The sequence below is a fragment of the Tinamus guttatus genome, unplaced genomic scaffold, assembly GCF_059628265.1.
Source record: "Tinamus guttatus ecotype Peru unplaced genomic scaffold, ASM5962826v1 Tinamus_guttatus_pri_ptg000314l, whole genome shotgun sequence".
Lineage (NCBI taxonomy): Eukaryota > Metazoa > Chordata > Aves > Tinamiformes > Tinamidae > Tinamus > Tinamus guttatus.
In genome coordinates, this window is record NW_028288848.1 from 56,741 (window position 1) to 70,000 (window position 13,260).

General features: G+C 40.2%; 1 protein-coding gene across 1 annotated transcript in view; it reads left to right on the forward strand.

The window, feature by feature from the left end:
- The window catches only part of SHTN1 (shootin 1), a 55,005-nt gene that overhangs the window by 3,524 nt on the left and 38,221 nt on the right, over positions 1-13,260 (forward strand). The window contains exon 2 of the mRNA XM_088528586.1: positions 5,631-5,683. Coding sequence (XP_088384712.1) covers positions 5,631-5,683 — 53 coding nt within the window. The remainder of the gene's footprint in view (positions 1-5,630; positions 5,684-13,260) is intronic.

Genomic DNA, 13,260 nt, shown 5'->3' on the forward strand with positions numbered 1-13,260 from the left:
TTCATTTTTTCTTATTAATGCTATTCAGCATGTGGGAGCCAGGGGTAATGATTTGATTTCAGCAGTAAAAGGGGAAGCACCATCACTCTTATGCAGTGATGGTTTCATACAGAATGGTATTGACTGGAATGCAAATCAAGACACTTGAGCATGCCATGTGCCTCTTGCTATGAAATCCAATAGGATCCTTTCTGGTGTTATTTATTGCTTGTAATCACCTGGAATTAATTTTCACTTTGATCCCTTTTCCTAAAGAGGATATGGAGACATTTGGAAAAGGCAACTTAAAACCACTGACCCTCGGATTGGTAGAGAAGAGGTCACATCCCCTTGTTCTGAGGGTCTATGGAGGATGTCTGCATCTCTGAGCTCTCTTCTTCCAGCTTCTATCACTAAAGCAAAGCAGGATTTAAGCCTTTATTTTCTGTCTGCTGTGGCTGTTTACCCTGAAGTGTCAGGTAACATTTTCTTTTTCTTGCAGTACTAGTGTCAGTGCAGCCAGATCTGTCTGCTGCTTCCAGGGTGCTACCACACACATCCAGCCTTGCACAGACCCACAGGGAGAAGTTCCTCAGCTTCATTTCTCTTTCTTGGAGGCCCAGGAGATCAAAACGGTGTTTGGACAGTGTTTATAGAAGTAGTTTGCAGCTCACTAGTGCTACCAATATCACACCTTATCCGCTGAAACAGGGGCTGTGTGGGATAAGTGGAAGGGATCTCTGAGCCTAAAATGGGGAGCAAAAATTGTCCCCTTTTTTCTTTTGTTTGTCCTCCTGACAGTAATTCATAGGTCTTGGCCAATCTTTTGTTACTTTTACTTTTCCTCTTTTGCGCTGCAGGCTTTGTCCCGTGCCTGTACCCGCAGTGACCTGCCTCTCTGTCCACAAGGATAAACCATGGAGTGACATTTCCTTTCCTTGGCGGATCTACCTCCTTTTTTGATGGAATAAGGAGGGGTGAAATGCTGATGTGGAAGCTTTGGTTGGTTTGGCATGGAAGGACTCTCGGCCTACTTGAAGGCCCCTCTGGTGTACAATATAAATACTGAAATATGCGAATGTAGCATTTTTTTCTTAAGTACATGCAGCTTTAGAAAAGGGTTTCAAAAACTTTCTATAAGAGGTGTAGAGTGCTTTTTTTTTTTTTTCTGTTCATTGTGATTTGTAGTCTTCAGGTATTTCATCCTTATGACCTTGTTTTCCTGAGTGCTTTTTGGCATGCGAAGTATCTAATTTATAAAACATCTAACTGTGTTAACAGGTTCAGGAGAGACAGGTTTTTTAAGTAAAAATCAAAGGACTAAGATATAATTAGAGGAACTGTTGTATACAAAATCATCTGCTTCATTTACTCCAGTTGAAGCTCATCAATACGTGGCCTCCATTCTGGCCAAGTGAAGAGCTGAGTGAGCAAGGCCGTGGCGTGAGGGAACACGCTGTGTTCACTCGCTGCTTGTTTTGATGCTTGGCTATTTTGAAATAAAGATTAGGCTGCCCAGGCATGTGCCTTGGGTGAGGAAAGGGCTCTCAGCTCAAAATCTTCTGCTCTTTTCTATTTTCCAGCTTTTTTTCCTTTCCGAAGTCTTGAATTAGAGATGCAACATTGTTCTTAGTCTGCATGCAGATAGCTTGAAGCGTGCAAAAAAAAAAAAAAAAAAGTTGTTTGAGTCCTGCTCAATAACTCCCTATAATACTACGATGTGTTAAGAATTATTCTAATGAATTCCATAAACCTCAGTGTCAGGCAGTGGGAATACCAAAGAGGTATCTGATACATATTACACATTATAATTTCTCCTGAATCACGCTATTTGGAGGCAGGTGGTTGCAAAATAGGCATTTTTACTATCAGTAAGTGTTATATTGATTCTTGGAGGAAACAATGTAGGTTTTTCTAGATTTATAGCAATAGCTTTAGTAAAGCATTTTCACTTGCTTGTTTTGCTAACCACTACTATTAATTTATTGGGAAGAGATATTCCTAATCTTTATTCTAGAGGAATTTGTCTACAGCCTAATCTTAATGACTCAAGATGAGACCTATGAAGTTTTGGGATGCTCAGGTGCCAGGCATGTGTATTGTGTGAGAATATTGAAGGTTAAAAGGGGGAAAAATATTCCTGGCTGTCAGAAAGGTTAAGCAGGTCCTAATAAAACTGGCTTGGTGCCTTATCAATTAGTGGAAGAGAAATACTGATGCCTTCTAACTCACCAAAGAGAATTTTAAGTTTAAATAATCTATACGAGATATGGACCACCTAACTTCTAGTTACTGCTGGTGTTAGTTGTCCTAAGATAATTCTAGAGCAAAGAAATAATCTTCACCTTCATACAATTTAGTTTTTTACTGAAAGTTGTAAACCCTTGATATTTTTAAGTAGCCTTAGAACTTCCTTGTATATAAAACACTTTGTTTAAAAACTTTGTGATAGAGAAATTCAAGTCTCCCTCAAAAACAAAATAATCCATCACCTTCCTATCACCCTTTACAATTTAGAGGCCTTACAAGTCAGCAGAAAATGTGTGGGCACTCTTCAGTTGCCAGGTCTGACAAAGAACTGTTTCACAGCTAGATTAAAAGGTTAATAGCTAAGATCCAGTTGATGGGGTCTGTATGTAGGTGTCACCATCCATGAAGAAAGGAACTAAAATCCCAAACCCTTGGTAGGAGCTAGCTGTGCTCAGGGAAGGAGCAGTCGTGTTTGGTTACAGGGAGAGGATGGGCACGCTGAGAGGATGCAGGGTGATTTCAGCACGAAGCAGCTGATGATTTGGGCTTTTCATTCCAAGACCAACGTGCCTTGTGTTACCCCATGCAGTAAAAGAGGGCAGGGCTACTGCTGCCTCGAACATACGCTTGAATTCCCGTTAATGTATAGGTGAGCAAGTGCTGTGGATTGCTGGGGTGTTGTGTAAGTTCATATCCTGGCGTGTAAGTTCCCATTCCGACTTGTCCTGTGCTAACGTGTTCTTGTGTCCGTGCCTTAAGGACATGAGACTTGCTGGCTGGTGGAGCGAGTGGGGAGAGTTGCCGAGGGTGGGACAAATCAGAAATGCCTCGTTTATGTTTTCAGTCATTTATGCAGTATTGAGTAGCAAGGTGGAGTTTGCTTTAAGCAAGGGCAAACAAATGCTAGCAGTCTGCAAGCATGAAGGAGCCCTGTCTCTTGGTACAACTTTCACTTTCTCCTTCATCCTGAGGCTGGCTTGTAGAATTTGCTGTTTGTTTTCCTAAAGGGAGCACAGAAACAGCTTACAAGAATTGGCACATTCTTTTGCAGGGAACCTGTGGTGTTCACTTTTCACTTTTTGCAAATACATTAACCTGCTTTCTTCCCTGTTCATCTACATATTGGTTTCTGCCTCATCTTTCCCTCTGCTGAAAATATATTTGATAGTGGGTAAGGGCAATGAAGATAGAAAGTTCCTCTAAATTTTGTGAAAATTGTTGCCTGGGGAGAAGAGGATTCCAGAAGTTACTGCCTGCACTCAGGAGAACCCAGCAGTGCAGCCTCCCCTGTCACTTGCCTTTTAGCTTTTCAGATACCTGGTCACATGCCCGTGACACTCAACCAGTGTTATATAGGCACACGCTGTTACATAACAGGCACACACAGCTCATTATATAGTCTCTAACTAGCAAATACGGGAGGGATCTGCAGGATGGGGAGGGATTTCATAGGTGGGAACAAGGTGGAGAGAGGTGCGGGGCAGGCGTTGCTTTTACTGCAGCTTAGAAAGCCCCTCTTACTTGACAAAGCTTTTCCTTATCATTCATCTGTTTAAATTGTCAGGGCTTCCTGTGAGTTTGCATATGGCTTGTGGTTTTGTCTTCTGCGGTTTTATTTCCCTTTTTATCATTCGTGCTTTTTTTCTCCTTTGAGAGCACTGAAACTTTGTGGTTTCCACAGCTTAGAACAAAACTAGTAGTTCGTTGCAGAAATGAGGTTTGTTTACTTATTATGCATCTGTTAGTTCCGATTGCAACCTCCTAGCTGCAGGTAACAGCAGAGTTGAGATTTTGGCTGTTTTCTCATCTCTAGCTTTCCCCACTTTCCCTTTCTAGGCAATGCAGTCAGTAGGTGTTGCCAATTCCGCAGCACTGGTCGGGGCAGAGCTAAAACTGCTCTCTGTATCCCAGGCTTCCTATATAACCTTAAGCAAGTCAGTTAACCTCTTAGTGCCTCAGTTCTGCATCTCTAACACAGGGCCAGTTTAGCAAAAGGAGAATTAGGATAATTTGAGGAAGTTTTTCATGTGTGTGTTCAACCTCTGAGGTGCCTCTATGCTGTGGATGGGAGTAATAATAAATCCTAAGGTAGGCACAACAGCAAGCTGTTTGAAACTGCTTTGATATTTAGTGCTCCAGCACAACCAGCAAGTAGTAGTAGGTTTTCAGGTAGCAGATTTACCTGACTGTATGTTTGTGCTTGCAGATACCGGGTAAGACATGCTAGGCTAAGATGCAGCCTCAACAGGAGAGATTGTGCCAGCTGAAAGCTGTGATCCTGTCTCTCTGATCTTCACTAGTGGCAAATGCAAAACAGAATGTGTTACAGGACTCAGCTATGCCTGGAACTTGAAGCTGGTGATCCCAATTTTATCTGGATCATGCAAAAGAATATATTCAACCCCTTTGTCCAGTTTTAATTAAATCTGTTTGAAATAACAACTCTGTTCTGATGTAGCTTTCTTCTATATACAAACATGATAACAAAGAGATGAAGGGGGCTTGCCATAAGATGTAGAATAATGTCTAGAGACACCTGGTTTTATTCTTGCAGTATGCACATTAAGGATTGTACAATGTTCCTTTCTGGCAGTCTAGTGCTTGGAGATGTATTTGGTTTCTTTAAAATAACAATAAAATGTATATGGCCTTGAAGACTAAGCGGTCCATATGGGACACATGCACACAGGAAAATAGAAAGTGTACGTGGCAATTAAAATGTGTCTCTAGGAGTGTTTAAAAACAAACAAAAAGATTTTAAAAAGGCACACAAAAATATAGCGTAAAGCAGAAGCTTAACTGGTAACAAGTTATTATTATTTTTTTAACTGATTCAAAAATATGAAACAAGGAACCTCCAGAGTCCTCAGTTTGATCCCTTGCTCCATCACTGAATTATTGTGTGATATTGGGCAAAAAAATCCAGTCTTTTCATATCTCTGTAGTGGAGTATAAAGTCATAGGGAGTCTCTCGTGACTCTTGTTTGAAGAAGATGTTAACACTGTTTAAGGTGCTCAACTACTCAGTTGTAGTAACAGTATTGTATTAACAAGGTTTTCTGGCATTGATCTGTAACCTGAGCCAGTGTGGGTTTAAAATGGTGAGCTAGTAAATTCACCTTGTAATTTTTGAACTCAATCAATAAGGTTGTTTAACTCGCTATTGATGAAAAATTGATTGTTTTGGGAGCCACCATCTTTTTCGGACACTTTTCAATTACTTCAATTCTAAAAGGATATCCAGTTCATCCGTAAGCTATTAATGAAGTCTATGACCCATGTTATTTAAGAACTCTGTCTGCATAGCCAGAAAAACTACAGAATGAATGAAAAAGAGAACTGATTTGGGTAATGGGTATGCTGCAATATTAACACCTTTTTTTGTTTTGTTTCTTTAATAGCTATTGGCGAATATGAAGAGCTTAGAGCAGAAAATAAGAAGACAAAAGAGGAGGTTTGTATTTAACAATTATTTCTTCAATTCCTAAAATGCTAATTATCCAAGTACCCGATGGTTATGAGAGTTTATTTGGTTGGTTTGCTTTTAAAAGCTCAAAGTTGTTCACACATGTGTCAATCGCTCATCATACATACACGTACAAATGGTACTTAAGGAGAAATAAATGTAGCTCCCAGCAGCTATTCTAGCTATCTTCCTCTAAAAAGCTGGTGTTAATACGTACATTTTCTTAGTGATTGTAGCTATAGCCATTTTTTCAAATGGTTCCAATCCCTCTGCACCTAATTGCTTTGCTGTAGCACTACCCCTTGATTGTGAAGGGGTAATTGTTTACTTCATGAACTTAAATGTATGAAACAGAAGCCCTAAATAGGATTCCAGTAGCAGATTTGTTGCCATGTTACAAATTCATTGTAGCTGGGCAAAGATATTTGGGAATCTGTCTTGGGTAGTGGATCCTTTTCGAGAAATTAGATAAAATTCGAGCTGCTTCTTGCTGGTAGGCAAAGGAAAATGACTGTCACAAGCCTTTTGATGAAAGGACAATCTCACAGCTGGTCAGTAAGAGTAACTACTGAGAAATCTGGATGTAAGGCAAGTATTTGGTTGTAATAGAAGGACAAGAGAAATGAAGAGTTAGGGAATGTACTATCAAAGTTATGCAATCTCCCTTTGTTCTGTGCAACTTAGTGAAACTTCAGAAAGAAAAAAGGAGAGGGAGGAAAAAAGCAAAAGCTTCCTCGATTAGCTGTCCAGTTCAAAGACAGAAATCCCCACTCATTTAGACTTATCAAATAAAGTAGTTGAAAGTGTTCGAGAGGCTAAAGCCATCAATGTTCATCCCAAACACTGCCCAGAAGGAAAATATGTGTGCTTGAAAAGATGCCTTATCTCAACTGGCAGAAAGGTGCTGTAGCGTAAAACACATCCTCAGCCTGTCACATACCCCTTTGTGAAACCGCAAAAGATTCTGCCCAACTTAAAAAGAGGCTTTGGATGTTTGGGTGCAAATTCCTGCATTTCTGTAGGCTTCATTTCTGGATATGCAGTGATATTGGGATGAGAAATACTGACCATGTTCTATTTATCTGTACGCTTATGATAAGCAGTCTTTGCAGTAGGAAATTAAGCATGTGAAGTAATGCATCTCTTTTCCCCCTGCAAGCCCCACAGGGACACTCATTCGTTCAATGTTACCTGCCTTCTGAGATGAAGTCGAAGACCAGAGCTCTGTGCTGAGAGAGATTTCCCGGCAGCCTTGTGTTGCGTAAAGCCCCGGCAATGTGCAAAGCAGTTTTAGCAGGTGTCTGCCAAAAGAAACTGGGCAGTAAAAGCCTCTTATCAGCTCTAGATACTGAGGAAGGCCGTGGGGGCAGTGCTATTCTGTACTGTAAGCAAAGGAAATTCCCCTTTCCGTAGTATCAGTGGGCAGGGGATGCAGGGTGCGTGTTATTTTCCCAATGCCTATTAGCTGCCAAGGAATGTGGGTTTAGTTTTGCGTTTTGTGAAACCATTTGTGAAGGGCCACCTTTAGTCTAGCTGCTTTGAATGTTGCAATTCCAGACTCTAACAGAAGGACTTTGTCCTTGACCACTTTCTCATTACTAAAGAAAACTTGAAGCTTAACTTCTTATTAAATTTTAGCAGTGGTTGGACATATTTAGGCTGAGCTGAGCATATTTCTGCTTCACTCCCTCCTGCCCACTGACCTTGTCTTTCCTACAGTGCATTCTTGTCCTAGGCTCTTGTTCTGCTCTCCTGCACCAGAGCTTCATATATCCTTGGGAATCTGTCTTCCTTTTACAGTAGGAAGACTGGCAACTAATTTCCTAATGCTCGGGGCGGGGAATTAAAAAAGGATCAAACTAGGTTAAATCAAGGATATGTGTAGTGCAGTATCCTGTGGACGACAGCAGCAGAGGTGGGAATATAAGATCACATATATTGCATCCCTGGAGTGCGCTTCCAGTCTCCAACCTGTTTGTAGCCCAGGAACTTCCTGAATTTTGTTTCTGTATGTTTTACTTCTGGTAATTTCCTTTTCCTTGAATTTGTCCGGGCTCATTGATTTAGTTTTACTAACGTTTAAGCAGCTTAGCAGTTAACCTGCTCCATATAGAAAAATGAATTCCCCCTCTTTGCCATGATTGTGACTCTTGCAAGCTTGGTGTTCCTTCAGCAAAGCTTTGTTTGTTGGGGGAATTAAAGAGGCTTTTCTTGGACTGCAATTTCAGTTGGAACACAGTGGTCTTCCAGCTTGAAGAGAATTTGAATGAGAAATTTTATTTCCAAAAATCAACATGAAATGAGATATTCTGAGTTTATTTCCTACATTCTTGCTTTTTTCCTCTTTTGTACCTCTCTCTCTTTCACAAGAGTTGTTTACTCTAATTCTACATATCAGTCTCTTTTCTGCATGTTTCTTCTGAAGATCTGTTTTTTAATAGTTGAATAACAATTGAGACCCCTCCAACATGGGGCATGTGCTTAACTAATTTGCCCTACTGGGATGTAAGAACCTCCATCCTGCAGATTGGTATGCTTATGTAAACATTTCTGTTTAATTGTCTGCAAAAGTGCTTGGACTCAAGTGGTTATGTAGGAAGCCTTAAGTGCATTTCTTCTACAAAAATAACCTGCTGATATAGAGTTCATAGTTACGTTTACATACAGTGCTAGTATTGAACAACTCTTTCCTCATATTACTGTAGGGATTATCCTGAAATCTCCTTAACATCTACCTTTATACCTTAGTTAATATTTTGCAGAATCAAAGCTAGATGGAAGTTGGAGAAAGTGTGACACAGGGTACCTTTGCCTGCAGATCTTGAAATTGCCAGTGAACTTCTGTTTCTGTTTTTCGCCACTGTCTGTATGAGCATAAGCAAATTGTTTCCCCTATATTAATTATGATAATGTAATTGCATTGACAGGAGGAAGGTAAGAGAGAGCTAATTCTTTTTAAATGATTTATGGATCATGTGTGGAAAGTACCACACCAGAATTAAATGGAGGTCTATATGTATGTGCTTTTGGTAAGTCTAGTGCAATTTTACTCTAAATCACCATTACGCTTATATGGTGCTGGGAGAGGGCTATGCCAAACAATATTATTTTTGTGGAAAAAATGATCCTAGTTTATATTAGAAATGTGGAACAGATAGCTATCTTACAATCAGACCTAATCTATTTTTTAGCTCTGTAGCTTTCATTTTCTACTTTTTTTTTAAGATCAGAAGGTAAGTTGCCTGTTATGTAGGTTACTTTGTTCAAAACACTGCTTTTTAAAATGCTAATAACTTTGGAAATGCAAAAAGCAAAGAATAAAGTCTTTGATCAGCAGTGACTCTTCCTCATTCCCTCACTAAGCTGTCAATTTAGAGACCTCTGGTGGAGTCTCTGACAAAATTAATGCAGCATTTCTTTTAACAGCAATTTTAAATACTTTCAACAACTGGAGCAAAAATGACAGTCTTTTAGGTCATCCTTTTAATTGAAGTAGCCAACTAAACATGCATACCAGTCCCAAAATTAGATATCTCGCATTCAGTTGAACACAAATGTGGGTACATTAATATGCAGTTCTGATGTATTGAGAGTCAGATCATGAATAATATTTGACTACTTGCTAATCAGACAGAAATGACTCTGAGCACTGGTTTTGACAGTGTTTTGTCACCCTGCCAGTAGGGGAAAAAAAGGCAAGACAGCTTTCCAAAACACTAGATGTAATACTGTATCTCTGATACAGCATTCATGGTGTTTGCTCTGTTAACATATAATCCATTCTGTTCCTGTGCTTTTGTCACCAAATGGGAACTGAGAAGGGGTTCTGTCTTGATGACATGTTCATTCTCTCTGTAAGCAGAGAACAGCAAATGTCATGGCATGCTTTTGAGCACTGTTCTGTATTCATAATTTTAGAACTAGCATAAAATCAACATAAATTCTATAATTTGTATAAATTGGAAAGAATGTATCTTGTGTTGTTCAGCACAGAACATTAAGATGCAAGAAGTTCACACAGTGGATATATAATGAATTAAGCCATTTCCAAACAATCTCCTCCTTGTTTTTGCCCTTTGAAGGCCCTTTACTTAGTGAGTAGGAGCTTATGCCAGGGAGTACACAATAATTGGGAGGAAAAGAAGAATATTACAAGAGAATAGGCAAGAAATCCAGCCCCCCTGGAAATTAGTGGCAAAAAAGTTAGACTGGAAGGAGAGGACATGCCAGAGGACTGTGTATCCTCAGAGCTGCAGGTGGTTTCTTGCAGCAACATCCCAACATCATGCTGTAGGGTCAGGTTCTCATGCTGGCTGGTGTGCTAGTTCCAAAAAGTTCATGCACTGCTGCTCACCTCACAAAACGTGGTATTTGGGTTGAACACCAATTTTTGGCATTTATGTGACTTGTTATAAGTAGTCAGCCTAATATATACATTACAGATTATACTGTTTTAGAAGTCATCTTTTCTCTAAGGAGAAAAATAGGTGTCAGTCTCTGAATGTCTACTTCCACTAATGGAGTTTCAAAGAAGAGGAAGTCCAGATCTCTGAAAGTCTTAGATTTTATGGTAGTTGCATGGTGAGTTGCTAGAAAATTTGGGTTTTGCTTCAGTATTACTTAATATCTTGTGCATAGAGAATGCAAAAACCTATAATGCAGAGCTGTGTTTGTTAAAGCTCTTGTATTGTCACAAAGTGAATGTAGAAGACTGAACTATGATTTACTGCTTAATGCAGTGAATTTATATTGCAAAAAAAATCACTTTTGAAAATTGACTCTCATAGTTCAGGACTGAAATGATGATTTTGACTGAGAGTTTCGTTTTTGTTGAGATAATGGTGCTATAAATGTTACATTAATAACATAATACATGCAAGGATAAAGTACATATTTTCCTTTGCAGAGGAGCCTGAACTTTTGACAAAAAATTCAAGCCAAAATCAGAAGAAATGACAGACAATCTAAGAGTTACCTAAATTTGTTCATTTGAGGGTATTGTTGAATGTGGAAGCTAGCTCTGACAAGGAGAGAATTAGTGAAGGACTTTAAAACTGTTTCTTCGCAACAATCATATGTACTTGAATGTACAAAGTCAACAGTAGATTTTTACAGTCATGTGACACTATTTTGTTTATCAGCATTCCAGTTTAGTTATATTCTTGTCAGTTAACCATTCTACTCTATATGCCTCAAGCTGCTTCATTAGAAAAGCAAGATTTTGAGGGCTTCTGGTTTTTATTTTTGAGAGCAGCTAGCATGTCTAAATTCTTAATTTTTAATTATTTCCTCTTTTAATTGTAAGATTTGTTCAAGTGGAGGCAATGTTTCTTATTATGGATCTGAAATATTTTATATGAATTTTTTTTTGCACAACTTTCTAAATTTAAACAGTATGAATAGCTGACACTTTTATATTGTTATTTATTTTTAAGCTAAACTGGAAATAAACCAATATTTTTTGTAGGGGCTGTGGAACAGGGGCCTGCTTGAACAGGTCTGATTGCAAGACAAAAGGCAAAGTGCTTTCCAGTGATCATTCCAGCAAGGGCCACAATCTCCCACTTTCCTTTTCTTCCTGCTCTTTTATTTTGAAACACAGCAGTAGCAAAAGAAAAATATTCGGAAAGCTGCAACTAGAAGTAGGAATTGTTCTGTGGGGACCCAAACCTGCAGTCCCTGACTGTGCCAAGAAATGTGTGTGACTAGTGGGAGAACAGCCAGCTTGCTGTGGTCCACGTGGAGCTCTGCCACAAATGGCACTCAGGGTGAAGTGCCCTGGGTCATTTAGCGGCCCCTTAGCTGCACATGGAAGCTGTTTCACCTCACATTCCTGGAGGATTTTGAGAGGAGTTTTGTCTGCTGCTGCATGGGGCCATCCTCTACATCACTATTTTTTCCCCTCTATCAGTAGGAAGCATCTTGTTGACTTCTGCGGGCAAAAGATCAGGTCTTTAAAAATCCCCCTGCTCCTGGTTTCGACAGGGAGCCTTGCGCGCTCGCCACAGGGCAGCCCGTGGGCGCCGCGGCCCTGGGCGGCGCCGCGTCTCTGCCTCAGGCTGTGGGAGCCGCGCGGCGGCGCGGGCAGAAACGCTTCCCCTGCGCCTCTTGCTGCCTTCTGCTCTCAGGCTGCGCCTCTGCCGGAGAGGTAAGGGGAATTTCGGCTGAGATTTCCCTTCCCACCCTTCCTAAGCAAAGTGCTCTACACAGCTTTGTAAACTCCCCACGACAGCAGGTGAACCCATAAGCTCTCGCGTGGCACCTCTTCAGCAGCCTGGCTTGCTGCTTTCACGCCTCTTCCCTGTTCCGCAGACCTTTGCTGCAGCAGGTGACTCACCTCCTCACCCCAGTGCCCAGAGTGGAGGCTGCCTGTTGAGTGCAGCTCCTGCTGCTCTCAGAGCCATCAGCACCAGCTCCCAACACTGTGCGGAGGCTACCAGGCAGCAACACTGATGTGTCCAAGAGCAGGCTGTTCTTTGGGATCCATCAGAAGTCCTCTAGGGCAGGCATTTCCATGTGTCCAGATGTGTATGGATCAGACTCCCCCCTCTTCTTATTTAACAGCATCCTCCTTTCACAGCTAACTGAAAGTGGGTCCTCCTGTAGAAAAAGTGAGAGTAGATCAAAATCATTGTAGATTTCTTTTTCTTTTCTTATTTTCTTTTTGCTTGCAACTCTGTTGCAATGGTTAGAATGCTTGTAGTTGCTGAAATAGTTACGTTTTAAGGAACTTAGTCACATGCATCTCTTCCACAATTAATAAGTTAATGTAAGATGATAAATTGCTATGAACACATGCAGCTCTGTGTGAGGAACAGTGTACGCAGTGCATGGGGTGGGTTGTGTGCCAGCCCCACTTCCCCTGGGATCATGCGCTTTGCACGGTGCCATTAGTCATTGACAGTGCCCTGAGAAGTTTACTCATTTCTTCAAATGCTTTCATTTGCCTGTAGAAGGGGTTTTCCAAAAGTGAGGTAATGGCTCTTCTGTTCTCTCTTTGAAGAAATCTTTCCATCCTAAGAGCAATGATTGCAGTCATATTAGCATATTTTATTGTTATGTATCATATTAGCATGAAGCACCAAATTAATGAAAAGGATAATGAGAAATTCTCTAACGAGTATCTTCCCCTGTGTATGTCTAAAGCTTTACTCACAATGTTATGAAACTGAATGAGATGTCCCTGTCTATTGTTTTTTTAATTTTTTTTTTGTGCGTATTAGGCATAGAAATGTAGGGCTCTGTTTCTAATCAATAAAGGCTAGAGAAATTAGCCTTACAAGGTTTTCATGATGTGAAAGTATGAATTTACTATATGATGCTTTTCCTTATATTCATTTTGGATAATGTGGGTCTTTAAAATAATTCCACAGTAGCTCTTAATTGCAGCCCAAAATCAAGTGCAACCGTCAGTGTTGGTAGGAGATACTCTGGATAACATTTTTATGCATATTTTTCATTGATCTTACAGGACTGAAAGCAAAAAAAATTGCTTTGATAGATGTCTGTACATTATTGTTCCTGCAATTGGTCTTTGTTGATTTTGCATGTTGTGACTGACGGCT